The following is a 17921-nucleotide window of genomic DNA, read 5'->3' as shown; positions in this document are numbered from 1 at the left end:
CCCTCCAGCCTAGGCGATGGAGTGAGACTCCATCTCAAAAAAAAAAAAAAAGAAAAAAAAAGAAAAAGAAATGCAGATTTTTAGGCCCCACTCGAGACCTGCTAAACCAGAAACTTTAGGGGTGAGACTCAGGATATTGTGTTTTAATAACTGCTCCAGGTCATTCTGATACATAATAAAGTTTGAGAGTCATCGCTCTACAGCAATGAGCTCATTTTATGCACATTTATTAATTTTTGTGGCATAAATTTCCTGGGCATCTACTACGTACTAGGCATGAGCATTGTGCTTCCTTTAGGAGGAAGATCACAAAACACCCGGAGGAGAATAGGTGGGAGTGGGAAACAGAATAAAATGATGGATATGAGAGAAAAAAGAGAAAGCTAGACAACTGGTTTTAACACCTTACTGTTTCCCTCATTAGTTAGTTGAAGAAAATCACTGGCATGTGCTTACTTTATATTTGCATGAGCATTATAATTTTGCCTTTTTGAAAACCATACTCTAGCAATGACTTTTTTTTTTTCCTTTTCATCAAAATAGCTCGGAGGCTGTTAGTTAAACATTATTTCCAAGTCCTTTAACAAGGTGTTGCTCTTGTTTTAAATCTTCGAAAATCATGAAATTGATTCTAAAACAATCTTCCAAATTTCTACTTGCTATCCCTTGGGACGAGCTAGTGAGTTTTTGTTGCCTCAATATAACTAACGATCAACTGGATGTCACAGTATAGTATATGGCAGTGCCTGTGATGTGCTCTTTTGTTGTGGTGTTAGAAATGCATTTACATTTAAAAAATTAAACAACAGTGACAAATGAGTTCCCCAAGATAACTTAGATCATGAGGAAAAATAGACAGCTGCAAGAATAACAGACTGCATTTATCATAACAGAAAGGGAACTTTTAAAGTGTGGTATTATTATCAGGATGCAGGACTAAAACACCAGACATGCAGTTTCCCAGTTCATTCCTGAAATGCAAGTCAACATCATGCCAGCTGCTAAATGAAAATCAAATCTTACTTAGCTGCTTCTGATGCTTCCCTCAGTTCTTCATCCAGTCTGCATTAGCAAAAAATGATCGGTATAGAAAAGAAACAAAAAAGAAGCAAGCAGAGCATGAGAGAGTCACTCAGCAAAGCAGTGCCAAACGGAAGTGGTGCGTGTTTGCTTTAAGAACTGTCCTCTGGAGCACTGAGACACACTCCTTCAATTACATATAGCGTCATTTCCTCTGATTACGTGTTTATGTATGCTTGCTTTGCAAATTTCTTCATAAAAGGCAGATAGAAAAGTTGCAAGGGGACCAGAGACATGCTGGCTGAATAAAGCTGAAAACATTCACATCAATCCGGTGGGTACAGTTAAAGTTAGCTTGCAGCCTGTGCCAAGTGAGGGATGTATCTGGTTTAGTAGGTTTCAGTTGCAAATAGGTTGACCTCAACAGCTTTACACACAGGACAAAGACTGAGAATGGTGTACAAAGGACTGACACAATGACCTCTTGCTCTGGTAGCATGTTGAGGTCACCTATGGTGTACACACACACACACACACACACACACACACACACACACACACACACACACACACAGGGTCCAGCGTGAATTATAGATCAGGAGATTTTTACCTCACACTTCTCTTATAAGATCTTTCTTCATCGTACCTTATGAGATAAAAGACGAATGCCATGAGGAAAATAAGAAAATAGATGGAAAATATGACAGGCAAATGTTTTAAACGACAGTCAAAATATAAGAGAGAAAGCCTCGCCAATACAGTCATGCATCACACAAGGACGTTTTGGTCAACTGTGGAACACACAAATGATGGTAGTCCCATAAGATTTTATAACATATTTTTCCTGTACTTTTTCTATGTTTAGATATGGTTTTGCTACACAAATACCACTGTGTGACAACTGCCTGAAGTATTCAATTCAGTAATATGCTGCACAGGTTTGTAGCCTAAGAACAATAGGCTATACCATACAGCCAAGGTGTGCAGTGGGTTTTACTCTCTAGGTGTGTGTAAGTGTACTCTATGATGTTCACACAAGGGTGAAATCACCTAAAGATGAATTTCTCAGGACATATCTCCGCCATTAAGTGATGCATGGCTGTCATAATAAAACTGGCTCTTAGAGAAATCTTATTTTTATTAGATACAACCGGTGATTTATAATTTATAAATATATGCAGTCAATTCTCATTATTTGCAGACTCTATATTTGCAAATTTGCCTAGTCACTGAAATGTATTTGTGACCACAAAATCAATATGAGGCACTTTTGGACACGTGCAGAGTTGTGAATAATTTGAGTTGCCCAGTGCACGTTGCCACATGACAACGTGTGAGGCTCTGTCTTCTTGTTTCATACTGTAAACAAGGTCCTTTTCACAGCCTCATTAGTGCCATATTTTTCTCACTTTAAAATTTTTTGTTGGTAATTTTGCTGTTCAAATCGGCCCCCCCACACAGTGCTGAAGTACTGCCTAGTGTTCCTAAGTGCAGGAAGGCTGGGATGTGTCTTACGAAGAAAATATGTGTATTAGGTAAGCTGTTGAGGCACGAGTTACAGTACTGTTGGCCATGAGTTCAATGCTAATAAATCAATGGTATATGCTAAGTAAGCCAAGACACACACAAAGCAAGGTTATATATTGACTGGTTGAGTTCGGTGGCTCAGCCTATAATCCCAGCACTTTGGGAGGCTGAGGCGAGTGGATTGCCTGAGCCCGCAGGTTTGAGACCCACCTGGGCCACTTGGCGAGACCTCTTCTCTACAATAAATCAAAAATTAGCTGGGCGTGGTAGCGTGTGCCTGTAGTTCTGGCTACTTGGAAGGCTGAGGTGGAAGGATCGCTGGAGCCCAGCAGGTTGACACTGGGGTGGCTGGGAGCGTGTCACTGCACTCCAGACTCCAACTCAAAAAATAAAAATTAAAAATTAAAAAAAAAAAAAGGAAAGTAATGAGGCTTGCAGGGGCCTAACCTGTGTTTTCCCTTGGAAGAATAGTTCAGCATTCCCTAATTGTTAGCAGTGACTTCATAGACTATAACTGCCACAAACAGTGAGAATCAACCATAATCAATGATTATGAATCTGATTTCAGGTTGGGCAAGTTTTCCTTTCATTCAAGTCCTTTGGTGACAGGCTCCATCTCAGGTGAGTACTGGTCTTGGGATTGGCCGAGATCAGGTCCTTTGACTGTCATCCAGTAATAAAAAAAGAGCCATGGCTTGTATCAATTTGAAATGTGCATAATAAGAAATGGAGGCAATCAGGGCCTGTAATAGAAATGGCAGACAGGACATCTCAAGGAGATGAGTTACAGAAAACAGAAGAAACACCGACATGTGGACAGGACATGAATGGAGCTGAAGTTTTTCCTCCAGAAAGAAATCTTTCCTAATGGAACCCTTCCTCCTGAAGCAACTTTTCCCAAATGGAGTTCTTGAAAACGAATGTGTGTAGCTGAATGCAAAGTGTCCTGGTTATACATACGGCCTCTGTTGAACTTTCCCATATGACAGCGAGTCTCCAAAAGCAACATGATTATAATAAATAACATTCCCAGTTGCCAATTCTGGGCTGGAGGCTGTGAGTATACTATGAACATTGTTCTCATTCTGTCCTCAGGACCATTCCATGAAGTGCAAATTACTTCCCCATTTTACAGATGCCAAAGCGAGACTCAGAGAATTTTAATAGATTGCCTGGCCGGGCTTGGTGGCTCAGCCTGTAATACCGCGCTTTGGGAGGCCGAAGTGAGTAAATTGTCTGAGCCCACGGGTTCACGACCTGCCTGGGCAACTTGGCCAGACCTCATCTCTACAATAAATCAAAAAAATTAGCCGGGTATGGTGGTGCATGCCTGTAGTTCCAGTTACTTGGAAGGCTGAGGTGGAAGGATCGCCGGAGCCCAGCAGGTTGAGGCTGCGGTGACAGGGAGTGTGCCACTGCCCTCCAGCCTGGGTGACAGAGTGAGACTCCTACTCAAAAAAAAAAAAAAAAAAAAAGATTGCCTGAAGCCTTAGAGATATTAAGAGGTAGGCTGGCTGCCAGTGGCTCACACCTGTAATCCCAGCACTTTGTGAGGCTGAGGTGGGAGGAATGCTTGAGCCCAGGAGCTCTAAATCAGCCTAGGCAACACAGCAAAATCTCATCTGTACAGAAAATAAAAAAATTTAGCTGCGTATGGTGGTGCCTGCCTGTAGTCCCAACTACTCAGGAGACTGAGGAGAAAGGATCACTGAAGCCCGGGAGGTCAAGGTTGCAGTGAGTCGCAATCATGCCACTGCACTCCAGCCTGGGCGTGAAGTCTCCAGTGTCCGTTCTTCCTTCATTTTATTGCCTCTGTCACACTATGGAAGCGTTACCGTATTTATCTGGAAAGTGGCCAAAATCAATTCCACTAGAAGAGACAATGACCTTGTCATCTTTTGCAAAAGCAGACAGCATTGTAGGAGGTAAATGCTCCAGTCCCTTTTTTGTTTAAAGAATAAGAGTGGGTTTTGGAAATAGGGCACATCTTTCTGAGGCAGCGGGTCAGAGCTATGAGGAGCTGCTTGTGGGCTCTTTGAAGTCGATGAGGATTGAAGTCATCGTCAGGATCTTAGGAACGCTGATTCAGCTGAGCCAGCTGATCACTGGAAGCCCAATCAGTATCCTGGTTGTATGCCTGATGTTGTATGTGGGAAAACCAAGGGCATCTATACTCCTGAGCTTTGAATTTAGAAGGACACTTTAAGGAAGATAAAGGAGTCTACTAGGAAAGGACATTGGAATTTTGGTGCCAGGCTGACTTAAATTTGAATTCCAGTTCCATCTCTCCCTGGTTCTTACTCATTCCTTGCACAAGTAACTTCTTACTAAGCTACCTTCCCTGCATCTGTAAAATGGGGGTTTACTATGGGAGATAAATCATGATATAGAGCACTTCTATGGTATATCATAGAGAAACATCAAAAGAAAAAAATGTCCTGCAAGTTTTTGTTTGTTTTTCATTTTTAAAGTAAAGATGCTCTTTGAAAGCCCAAATGGAGACGTCTACTTTGCTATCCATCTTATGGAGGAAGATGATAACTGTCTGTTTTCTCTGAGTTGATAGTTAAGTCCTTCTTAATTCTAATCAAACGAAAAATTATAGAATCAGACACAGCAGACAAAACGACAACAACAAAACAACAGCAACAACAACACACACACACACACACACACACACACACACACACACACACACACACACACACACACACACACCAGGCATAAAACAATGGTTCTTTGCAACAATGTACCAGATAGGACTGTTCATTCTCCAGTGTCCTTATTACAAAATCCCAGCTCCATGTACTTGTTTTGTTAACTTTTACTCTTATTTTTGCAGAATTATCCTGGGATCTTCAGTCCCCATGCAGGATTGCAGGATGTTGGGGCTACATGACTCTGTATTGAGCAAGGAAACAGGAAACCCTTCCTAACTACTCCACCCAGCATCCCACCCAGGACACACACTCTCTACCTAATCATGGGGGATAAAAAAGGATTTAGAAGAAACAGAGAAAGAGTTATTTCTTTTTATTTTCCTAGGATCATGCAGATAAATTAGTTTATATAAAACAATGAAGAAATCCAAGCTATGCTAAGAGTAGGGGACACAAGTAACTGACATCCTCATTAATGTTACATTTATATTTTCTCCAAAGTGGTAGTAAAATTCAAGGTAAAGATGAACAATATGCAATATCCCAGGAGATATGCGAAAGAGAATCTGAAAGAACAGAACAGTTATCTATAGGTTGTAGGAAAAATACTATATTTATTGGAAAGTACTTAGTATTGCTTTAAAAATAAGATAATGCCATTTCTTCATTGTTTCAGAACTGAATTCTATTCCAGCCTCCCTCCCAAACATGTACTGTTTCTTAAGCAATCTTTGGATCATCAGGACTTACTTGATGATGCTCTCCGGAATGTGGATGCAATTCATTGGGATCAGCTCACTGAGTTCTGATAAGCTACTGACATATTTAATTTTACTGCTGAATTTTGAACTAGAAAATGGAAAAAATACAGGATTAGTCACTACTTCATCCCTTGTAAGACCATTGCCTTTTCTTGAAAATCCTGACATGCTTAACACCTTGCCCCAGAACTCTTACTAAGAAAAAAGACTAATGTTATTTGAGTATTACTATGTTCCAGACACAGATTTGTTGCTAATGTTTTTAATTTATTTTTAAAATTAACAAATAAAAACAGTGTATATTTAGTGTGTACAACCGAATGTTTTTTGATTTTTATTATTTTTTTAATTTTAAAGAAGTGGGTACAATTCAGGGTTACGTATACAAATATTCATTATGCAGGTACCCTTGTTGATGAGGTGTGCCTCTCCCTTCCCTGGCAGTTTCACTGAACTGCTAATCCTACCCCAACCTGATGTTTTAAAATATGTACACATTGTGGAAGGACTAAATTGAGTTAATTAACATATATAGTACCTCTCATCCTTATTCTCTTTTTTTGTGATAACAATACTTAAAATCTACTCTCTAAACACTTGTCAAGGATACAGTACCCTGTTAGTAACTGCATTCAACATGTTGTACAGCACTGCTCTTGAACTTATTTCTCATCTAACTAAAATTTCTTTTTTTTTTGAGTTGGAGTCTCACTCTGTTGCCCAGGCTAGAGTCCAGTGGCACGCTCACGGCCACTGCAGTCTCAACCTGCTGGGCTCAGGCGATCCTTCCACCTCAGCCTTCCAAATAGTTGGAATTACAGGCATGCACCACCACACTTGGCTAATTTTTTTGATTTATTGTAGAGATGAGGTCTTGCCAAGTTACCCAGGCTGGTCTTGAATCTGTGGGTTCAGGCAATCCTCTCACCTCGGCCTCCCAAAGTGCTGGGATTATAGGTGTGAGCCACCGTGCCCGGCCTAACTGAAATTTCATATTCTTTGACTGACATCTCCTCAACTGCACCCCACCCCACCCCAGTCCCTGGTAACTACTGTTCCACTCTCTACTTCTAATGAGTTCAACTATTTTAGATTTCACATATAAGTGAGATCATGTGGTATCGGCCAGAAACTGTTTTCAGTGGTTTATATATATCAACTCATGTATCTCTTATTATAGCCTAGGGAGGTGGTTACATCTTCTTCTTAAAGATAAGGGAACTGAAACAGGGCACTTTTTGCCCAAGGTCTCACCATTAGTAAGTGGCAGACCCTGGCTTAATGGAGGCAGGTTGACTCTGGTGTCCACACTCTTGACCACACATTGCACAGCCTCCCAGTGGTTTCTGCCACTCTGAATAGTCACCCCTTTATGGCTTGTTTGGCTTTATTTGTATGTTTGTATGTTTTTACAAACAAAAATCTTATCATTAGTTATTTCAGAACCTACCAAGGTTGATGATATTTTAAAAATCTATGTAACTGGCATGGTGGCTCAAGCCTGTAATCCCAGCACTTTGGGAGGCCGAGGCGAATGGATTGCCTTAGCTCGGCGGTTTGAGGGCAACTTGGTGAGACTTTGCCTCTACAATAAATAAAAAAATAAGCCAGGCGTGGTGGTACGAGCCTGTGGTTTCAGCTACTTGGAAGGTTGAGGCAGAAGAATCATCACCTGAGCCCAGCAGGTCGAGACTGTGGTGGCCATGAGTGTGCCACTGCACTCCAGCCTGGGTAAACAGAGTGAGACTCTAACTCAAAAAAAGCCAAAAAATCTATGTAAATTCATTTTTCTTTTTTTCCAGATTTATTTAAAAAATTTTTTAAGTTTTTTTTTAATTATTTTTTTCTAAACCTAACACTACCCTGTGAATATTTTTTTAGTTTTTTTAAGTTTTAGTTTGGGGCCGGGTGCGGTGACTCATGCCTATAATCCTAGCATTTTGGGAGTCTGAGGTGAGAGGATTGCCTGAGCCCACAGGATCGAGACCAGCCTGGGCAACTTGGCGTGACCTCATCTCTACAATAAATAAATTAAAAAAATTAGCCGGTCATGGTGGCAGATGCCTGTAGCTCTAGCTACTTGGAAGGCTGAGGCAGAAGGATCACCTGAACCCAATCTGTGGTGAGTTCAGATCAAGGCTGTGGTGGCCAAGAGCATGCCACTGCCTTCCAACCTGGCTGACAAAGTGAGACTCCAACTCAAAAAAAAGAGGAAATTTTAATTTGGAAGTACATTCCAGATGGACCAACAAGCAAAAATATGTTCCAATAATTGGATTTGAGTTACAAACAGCTTTCATCTGTGTGTGATCATTTTAGATATGTGTAAACGCATGGAAAACAACTCAGAAGGGAACCAATGAAACTCATAGAAGAATCTACCTCTGGGGAAGGGGCTTAGTTTTTTTTTTTGAGTTGGAGTCTCACTCTCTCGCCCAGACTGGAGTGCAGTGGCAAGTTCCTGACCACCACAGCCTTGACCTGCTGGGCTCCGGCGATCCTTCTGCCTCAGCCTTCCAAGTAGCTGGAACTAAAGGCGCACGCTACCACGCCCAGCTAGTTTTTGATTTATTGTAGAGACGATGTCTCACCAAATTGCCTGGGCGGTCTCGAACCTGCGGGCTCAGGCAATCCACTCGCCTTGGCCTCCCAAAGTGCTGAGATTACAGGCTGAGCCACCGAGACTGGTCTAATCTGCATTCTTATGATAGGTAAGACTTTATCTGTAAAACTCTCTAGAAAATGAATAATTTCTTTTACTTAACAGTTTCAAGTCTACTATATGATGAGCCACATCTTACTTTATTTCATATCTCTCAAATGTAAGGTTATACAGGACCTAACAAAAAATAAGTGAAGAGTAAATATGCACTAAGCCAAACTGAATGGAAATCAAGAATCCTCGAGGGTGGTCAAAATACAGCTCTCAAAATGGCTGTCTAGACTCTTTACCTGGCTTGGGTGACCTACACAGTATTTCTTCAGAAGAAATGGAACAATTAAAACAAGATATGGTTTCTGTTTCTGTCTTTGGTTGGTGTTTATTTTCCATTTTTATGTGACTCTACTTTCCTGTTCTCTACATAAATACATACCTTTTTAAATGTGTTGTCTATTGCCTTTTCTAATGTGCCATGAAAATCCTACCACTTCATCTACCATGTTTACAGCAAGCAATTTAAAAGGTCATGTTTTATTGATTGATTGATTGATTGATTGATTCGGAGTCTCACTCTGTCATCCAGGCTGGACTGCAGCGGCATACTCACAGCCACCGCAGCCTCGACCTGCTGGGTCCAGGCGATCCTTCCATCTCAGCCTTCCAAGTAGCTTGAACTACAGGCAAGCACCACCACTCCCGGCTAATTTTTTGACTTATTGTAGACTGCGGTCTCGCCAAGTTGCCCAGGCTGGTCTCGAACCCGTGGGCTCAGGCAATCCTCTCACCTCGGCCTTCCAAAGTGCAGGGATTATAGGTGTGAGCCACGCCACCTGACAATTCTCACTCTTAATTGGGGAATTTCGATGGATAGTCCAAATGATCTTTTCAGGAAACTCAGAGGCAAAATATATTTTCCTAGGTAGTCTTAGTTTATAAATTCTCATTTTTAGGACAATGAATACAGATTTTTAAAAACTACTAGTGGTACTTCTCCTTTTACTGCAATAATAACTCTACCTTATGAAAGGCCGTGTCACTGCAAGGATTGTTCTGATAAACCAAGATGGATGAACAATTATGAATGATTTCAAGTTCTTCCTCAACCTATTTTGAAAAAAGAAAAAAATACATAACCCATTTTCTCTGGAAATCAAAATAGAATATATATATTTTTAGGAAGTCTAAGTAAATTATTATTACCTGATAGGAAGGTATAAAATGGTCATGATTAGTGAAACCGATGCTTTTTGAGACATAATTTGAAATTTGTACAAGTCAAACCTCATTTTCTCATAGGAATAAATATAAAATAGAGCAGTTATGTGTTTAGAGTGCATTAATCTATAACCATCATGGTGTATTTTTGCTTAATGGTACTTTTCATTTTTGTCAGCATTACCTTTACTCTTTTGAAAGAAAGTTGCTCTTAATAGCAACGTAGACAAGTTATTTTATCTTACTGGATCTTGGTTTCTTCTTCTGTATAATAAAAATAGTAACAGTACATCATGTGGTTGTTTTCCCTTAGTTTACCGATTTAACAATCCTGATTTTCAGGCACACTTCTCAGCATTAGCCATGTTACTTTTTGAATGTTTATAGAACAGATTTTAGTTAATATCATAGGGCACTCACATGTTACTGTGCAAGAAGCCACATCGAAAGGGAATACCACATATACTGTAGATATCATGAATGCACATGTTTATTGTGACAATTTTTCTGTAGATGGCAATGAAGGGTTTTGTTCTAACAAAACCAGTATGAATGGAAGCATCTAGAAGGGACACCTGAAAGAACTGTATGGGTTAGTAGTCAACTTGAACTGACAGCGAATGTTGAAGTAAGAGCACAATGTTTGTCCAAGTCCCAGTAGTACCAGTGCACATAAACAGCAGCAAGGTCATGTGATACCACTAAAGAATCATGGGTATTTTGGTTTATCAGCTCAAGTTGCATCTTAATGGGGCAACTACATGTGCATAGTTTAAAATAGACTTTGTCTGCCAGGATAGAGATCATATTTGCCAAAATCTGAGGAGGATTTGCTGTATTTCAACTTTGGGTCAAGTTACACTTTTATTACTATTTCTATAATTTATTCTTTTAAATACGCATAACTGAATGTTCCTAAAATGTAATTGCATTTTTGATAGGCTAAAAGGAAATTGACATGGGAGCTACTGAAGAAGTCAAAATAGTGATTAAATAATGGAACTCACATACCGTCTGTCAATCATCTGGTAGCATTTCTTCATCCAGCCTAGTCCTGGCATCTTCCGTCTTGGTGTTGCACCATTCAAGTACACAATCATATAATCTTCGGCTACCATCAACTCTAAAGTACTTATTACATATCTGATCACAGGAAGGAAAAGGAGTGTTTTCAGTTTCCACATGAAATATTTCATCTTATGTACACTATCATTATATAACATTTAAATTAGAAGGTGTATGACATTTAAGGATGATTGTGCATATTACCTCTTTACCTTGAGAAGAATTAATACAGTTACCTAAGATCATTCCTCTGAGAGTGCATATTACTCCTTTCTTTGGGTGGTTATCTTTTTTTTTTTTTAATGCTGGTACACTAGAAAAATGTGTGGGTTGGAAACCTGACTTTCAAAAATGTCAACAATGTTATCAAATACTAAGGGCAACTCAGAATAAATAAGAGGAGATATGAATAAAGTCAGGTTATGGTCAGTCTTAGCTGATGAGGAACACGCTATCAAGAAATAAAAATATTAATACTTCACCCAAAGGAAATGTTATAACATTTTAAAATGTAACCCAAACTCTGTTCATTTTGTTTTCTATTTCTATTCTACCGACAAAAGAGCTCCTTTGAAGACTTTGGCCTCTTAAGCAGTATTTCTTGACAGAAACCTCAGACTTTTTATGAAAGCCTTAGAATATTCTATATCATCTATTTCCTTAAGTTAAAGATGCCATTACATGCCACAGACATTAACTCAAAGCACTTTGTCATAAGTATCACTCACAGGAAAAGATTTTCCATGACATAGTGGTAATCCGCCCGACTGCTGTCTGGCAGAAAACAGGCGGCAAACACAATGATGGCATTTAGACCGTCCCCATAGTATCCTGGGGGACAAACAAAAAGACATTTGTAACCGATTGAAAGCTCTTAACAAGGTAATATCTGACCTAAAGGAAAAAATCTAAATCCTTGGCAAGTGTGTATATGTGGAAATGAATATTATATTGACTACAGTTCTATAAGTATATACACATGTAATTATCTTTTAGTAGTTAACATACATGTCATATAGCATCATATTGTACTAATATATTTGTTGTATGTAGGATATAATACATCAAGAATGATTGTTGTTGTATATACTTGTGAATGGGGTATATCAGTATTCAACTTATAAAAAAGAGGGCAACACTTTTTGACTTATGTGTTTCTAATCTATGCAATACTAATTGATATAGTACTTCTCTCTTCTGATGGCTGAGAAGGTGGTCCTGTTTGATCCTCTTTAGTTCTTTTTTTTTTTGAGTTGGAGTCTCACTCTGTCGCCCAGACTGGAGTGCAGTGGCCACTCCCGGCCACCGCAGCCTCGACCTGCTGGGCTCCGGCAATCCTTCCGCCTCAGCCTTCCAAGTAGCCGGAATTATAGGCATGTGCTACCACGTCCGGCTGATTTTTTGATTTATTGTGGAGATGAGGTCTCACTGCCCAGGCGGGTCTCAAATCCGCAGGCTCAGGCAATCCACTCACCTCAGCCTCCCAAAGGCGCGGGATTACAGGCTGAGCCACCGAGCTCAGCTCCTCTTTAGTTCTTTTAACTTTGAGACCCTGGTTAATGTGAAGGTAGAATTTTTATTTATTTTTTATTTTTTATTTTTTTTTAGTTGGAGTCTCACTCTGTCGCCCAGACTGGAGTGCAGTGACCACTCCCGGCCACAGCAGCCTCGACCTGCTGGGCTCCAGCGATCCTCCCGCCTCAGCCTTCCAAGTAGCCAGAACCACAGGCATGCGCTACCACACCCGGCTAATTTTCGATTTATTGCAGAGACGAGGTCTCGTCAAGTTGCCCAGGTGGATCTCAAACCTGCAGGCTCAGGCAATCCACTCGCCTTGGCCCTCCCAAAGTGCTGGGATTACAGGCTGAGCCACCAAGCCCAGGCTTGAAGGGAGAATTTCACCACTGAATTACAAGATAATCTCAGACTCACATACTCCAGTGACCAGATACTAATGAACAGACAAGTAAAGCCCTTTTATTTTTATTTTGAGGACTGCAGTGTTCTTGGGATCTCTGGACTCATCAGACAGTATAGGAATCCTTGGAAAATTCTAGCCAGATCCAGAATAACTGAACACAGAATTCAGAACCTAGCTTCTTAAAGGAAAGGAAAAACTCAAGAAGGGTCTGACTGAATTATCTTTGAGTTTTATGAAAATAAGTGCTTTGGGGAAATTTAGTAACATAGGGTGTGGGTGGGAGAGTGCTCTTTGCAGGTAGGGCTGAAGAAAACAGCATGTGGGAAATGCAGCCAAGTGTGACCATTGAAACACTAGGGGTCAAGAAAAAGGTAGACCAGGCTCAGTGGCTCAGCCTGTAATCCCAGCATTTGGGAGGCTGAGGTAAGTGGACTGCCTAAGCCCGTGGGTTTGACACCATCCCAGGCAACTTGGTGAGACCTTGTCTCTACAATTAAACAAAAATTAGCCAGATGTGGTAGTGCATGCCTGTAGTTCTGGCTGCTTGGAAGGTTGAGGTGGAAGGATCGCCGGAGCCCAACAGGTCGAAGCTGGGGTGGCCGTGCGTGTGCCAATATACTTCAGTCTGGGTGACAGAGTGAGACTCCAACTCAAAAAAAATGAAGAGAAAAAGGTAGATACATCTCAGGACATTATTCCCATCTTTGGAAAGCTCTGACATAATTTCAGTATTGCCCATCTTTTAAGCAAGCTCTACATTCTCTCAGAGCTCACCTTTGACACTCATGGCAGGTGTTGGTCAAAATCCCCATAGGTAGGTCTATGGAATGCCATGTGTCTTTCACACTTCAAAAGGGAAGCAATGCCTGAATTTTCATTTTTTAATAACTCTGTTTAAACACTTGCAATTTGTGTCCTGTAGTTTTGGTCTTTAGAATCATTAGATAGAGATTTCCTCAAAGCTTTGAGTAGGAGGACAGGACATGCACTTAAGCCTGATTCAGTCCTCCCAGAACTCAGTATGCTCATGTTTTCAGAACTGTAAATAACCCTCTGGTGATTACATGACAGTGAAATATTGGCTGTGAATGGGGTTAGATATGACTGGGGTTAATTAACTCTTGAAAAGCAGTTTAATAAGATGTTTTCTATAAAAATCGAGAGTATGACTTTACCACAAAAAAAAAGGGTGGAGGAAGAACATGATACCACCCAAAAATATATCCAATTATGGGTTTGTGTGTATTGCTAATTTGAGGTTGTTGTATACAGTACTTATGGTATATATCTTAGAAGACGCTACTTATGTAAGTATACACCTGATGCAAAACGTGTTTGTGAAAGAGCATTGTAGTAGCTTCCCTCTGGATTTTTTGCTTTAGTTCCATCTTTTCCAATATGTAGGTATTTATCAACTTCTTTTTAGAATGCAATATAAAGGAAAATGGCAGAAGGAGATGTATTTTAATACAAGAAGTGCTTGTTTCACCAAACAGTTTCATTTCAGAAGATTCATAATTAAATGGAAACCCACAAAGAATATGGTAGTAGCCATACTAATCCTTACACCATAAAGGTATGCAATTCATTCTCAGCACAATGAAAAGCTGGAGTTCATTGAAAGAGACAAGAGACACAATGAATCCAACCTAAAAACATATAAGAACGCATCCTCTCAAAAGCGTCTTTCTAAATGTAGCTGCCTGGCTTCAGGGTGTCAGTATAATTTAATGATCATGACTACTCAGTTACTTTGATTTCTTTATTTATTTCTAGGGTTTTTATTTATTTATTTGTTGAGTCGGGGGTCTCACTCTGTTGCCCAGACTGGAATGCAATGGCACGATCATGGCTCAACACAGCCTCAACCTCCTGGGCGCGACTATCCTTCTGCCTCAGCATTCTGAGTACCTGGGGCTACAGGCACATGGCACCACACTTGGCTTATTTTTTGGTGTTTTACAGAGATGAGGTCTCAATATGTTGCCCAGGCTGGTCTTGAACTCCTGGGCTCAAGCAATTTTCCTGCCTCAGCTTCCCAAAATACTGGAGATTGCAAGTATGAGCCAGTGTGTCCAGCCAATTTCTGGAGAATTTCTAAGAATTTTTTTTTAAAGGAAAAAACTGAGGCTTATAACCAGTGCTTCATTGTGTAAATGCTGTCTACTCTTGGAATGTTGTAGAATCGTATTCATTTAACCAAAGGAATACTCAGGGATCAACTTACTACTTCAGGATGGCTAAGTAGGAAATGCATGTTTATATAAAAATTACTGAAATGTACAAATGAAAATGGCTGTTTGTACTTTTGGGTGGAGGAAGGGAAGAAGAGGCAAAAAAGGAAAAGAAGAGATCAGGAGAAGAGGTGGTGACTTAAGAAAGGAAATAAAAAAAAAAGAATTCCACATGAACATTTCCCTCCTAAACCAAGAGCTGGTGCCATTGCTGTCGGGTGTGGGAGTTAGTTCAAAAAATACAGCAATTGCTGGCAAAGTGTGATAGCTAGACTGAGTAGGACCATTTGCTTTTTGCCCCTCCCAGATACCTTCAAGGGGGGTCGGCTAACACCTCAATTCTATTCTAAAATATGAAGCTTTCTCAAGTATAGTTGCCTGTTGGCAACAGCATCATTCATTTGAAGTTTGTTTTTTAAGACACTTCTTTTGTTAGACTCTTTTCTCAATAAACATGAGGTAAATTCAGGGCGTATGTGCTGGGGCGTTTGGGCAATCCCACCACGGCGCCTCCTGAGACCCTCTGAAGCAACGATGGCAAACCTTACCTGAGGTGGCACAGACAGGTATGAAAGGGACGTAACACAAGTTTGCTGGCCAACAAATGGAATGGAGAGAGAAGGAAAGATGTCACAGTCTCAACAAAACATATACACACACACACATCAGCCGGCAACTCTTGTCATTCTTTCCAGGAACATTTGTCTGGCAATACTGCAGAGAAGGTTACCTGAATCTCCTATAACGAAATAAGACAAGTAAAAAAAAATAAAAAAGGGAAAAAAGAAAGGAAACTCCTCGTTACAATTCTTTGGTGCGACCGTCCTTCATTACTTAAATGTGTTCTCTGCTCCAAGTTTTTGAAAAGCCAGTTCTGGCTTCAGAGTAACCCCACACTGCTGGCTAAGCAGAACCACCCATAATCCTCTTAGTTTTTATTTATGCAGATGGTGGGAATACTGCTCTCAGGCTCGCAAGATATGAGCATTGGTGTTGTGAAATCACCCCCACATGACTGATAAAGCAACTGAGGTCTAGAGAAGGTAGACCTGTGTACCTGTGTACTAAGTTCACAGACGAGAACGAGTCTTGGCCCCAGTCTTCTGTATTGTGTGCAGGGCCTCTGACATGGCCTCATATCAAGTCAGCAAAGCTGAAGGCTAAATTATTTGCTCAAATACAGTTCTCATGCACCAGTATTCCCAACTGGTGGGACCATTAGCAAGGCCTCACTTTGTGGGTAACTTCTGCAGCTCTTTTGATTATGTACACATTGCAGTTGACTGCACAGATACTGTATAGCTGGCACCTCCTTACTGGCCTGAATGAAAAAACTTCATCATAGCAAAATGCCAAGCACCAAAGTAAAATTCATGCTCACTGTGGAGTGACTGCTGCTTTTTTATTATTTTATTTTATTTATTTTTTGAGTCAGGGTCTCACTCTGTCACCAGGCTAGAGGGCAGTGGCACGATCACAGCTCACCGCAGTCTCAGTCTCCTGGGCTCAGGTGATCCTTCCACTTCAGCCTCCAGAGTAGCTGGTACTACAGGCATATACCACCACGCCGGCTAACTTTTTAATTTTTATTTTGTAGAGAAGAGGTCTCGCTATGTTGCCCAGGCTGATCTCAAACTCCTAGGCTCAAACAATCCTCCCGCCTCGGCCTCCTAAAATGCTGGGATTATAGGCATTGCTACTTTTTAAATGCTCATCAAAAGGATGACAAATAACTCTAGGTTGATATTTAAGGAGCTGTATCATCATTTTGGTCTAAGATGGTAGTATAAGCTTCCGATATGGAAGACAAAGCTTTGGCAAATTCAGAAGTAAAATCTGAGCTATCTTTACCTACAGAGCACAAGAGTTGTTCAGGGTGTAGGAAAAGGTGGCATCTCGCTAACATTCTGGGTGGTTGCAGCCAGAGAAACGTCATGCATGCCAGCACCTGGAGATGGCTGAGGCAGAGTTGGCGAGAGGTGGCAGTTACACAGTCACACAGACAAAAGCCGAGCTCATGACACAGAATGGAAGGAAGCAAATGCCAAGGGGAGGAGGTGGCAGGGTTACAGAGCACAGCAAACCAGGTTAGCCCTGAGGTGTCAGGTAAAATTTTACAAAGATGGTGACAAGCAGAAGCAGTGACTTTTTCTGACCATCAGTGTGCTGATGAGAATTGCTCTCTCCTCCTGATGTGGGCAATGGGCCAATGTGCTTAACATATTCATCCAACCCACCTAGAGAACAAGTAGGTGAGTCTACTGGAGTTTTTTTTTTAATTTAGACACAAAGTCTTGCTCTCTCAGGCTGGAGGGAGTGCAGTGACACTGTCATAGCTCATTGCAGCCCCAAACTCCTGGGCCCAAGGAATCCTACAGGTGTGCATTACCACATCTGGCTACTTTTTTTTTTTTTTTTGAGTTGGAGTCTCACTCTGTCGCCCAGACTGGAGTGCAGTGGCCGCTCCCGGCCACCGCAGCCTCGACCTGCTGGGCTCCGGTGATCCTTCCGCCTCAGCCTTCCAAGTAGCCGGAATTACAGGCATGCGCTACCATGCCCGGCTGATTTTTTGATTTATTGTAGAGATGAGGTCTCGCTGCCCAGGCGGGTCTCGAACTTGCGGGCTCAGACAATCCACTCACCTCAGCCTCCCAAAGGCGCAGGATTACAGGCTGAGCCACGGAGCCTGGCTTACTTTTTATTTTTTGTAGAGATGCATCTCACTATGTTGCCCAGGCTATCTTGGCTCAAACAATTCTCCCACTTCAGCCTCCTTAAGTGCTGGGATTACAGGTGCCAGCCATCCCTTGAGACTTAGTATTAAGAGACAAACTGGATTTATGATGGCAGCAAAAT

General features: G+C 41.1%; 1 protein-coding gene across 1 annotated transcript in view; it reads right to left on the bottom strand.

Annotated features, from left to right (window-relative positions):
• The window catches only part of LOC103255515 (protein prune homolog 2), a gene marked incomplete at its 5' end in the record, with an annotated part of 44625 nt that overhangs the window by 12324 nt on the left and 14380 nt on the right, over positions 1 to 17921 (bottom strand). Inside the window, 6 exons of the mRNA XM_021710157.1 lie at positions 1631 to 1666; positions 5958 to 6056; positions 9648 to 9734; positions 10857 to 10988; positions 11639 to 11741; positions 15796 to 15804. Coding sequence (XP_021565832.1) covers positions 1631 to 1666; positions 5958 to 6056; positions 9648 to 9734; positions 10857 to 10988; positions 11639 to 11741; positions 15796 to 15804 — 466 coding nt within the window. The remainder of the gene's footprint in view (positions 1 to 1630; positions 1667 to 5957; positions 6057 to 9647; positions 9735 to 10856; positions 10989 to 11638; positions 11742 to 15795; positions 15805 to 17921) is intronic.

The sequence above is a fragment of the Carlito syrichta genome, unplaced genomic scaffold (genome assembly GCF_000164805.1).
Source record: "Carlito syrichta isolate Samal-C Ts95f unplaced genomic scaffold, Tarsius_syrichta-2.0.1 Scaffold288194, whole genome shotgun sequence".
Taxonomy (NCBI): Eukaryota; Metazoa; Chordata; class Mammalia; order Primates; family Tarsiidae; genus Carlito; species Carlito syrichta.
This window is presented reverse-complemented; position numbering and strand designations above follow the sequence as displayed.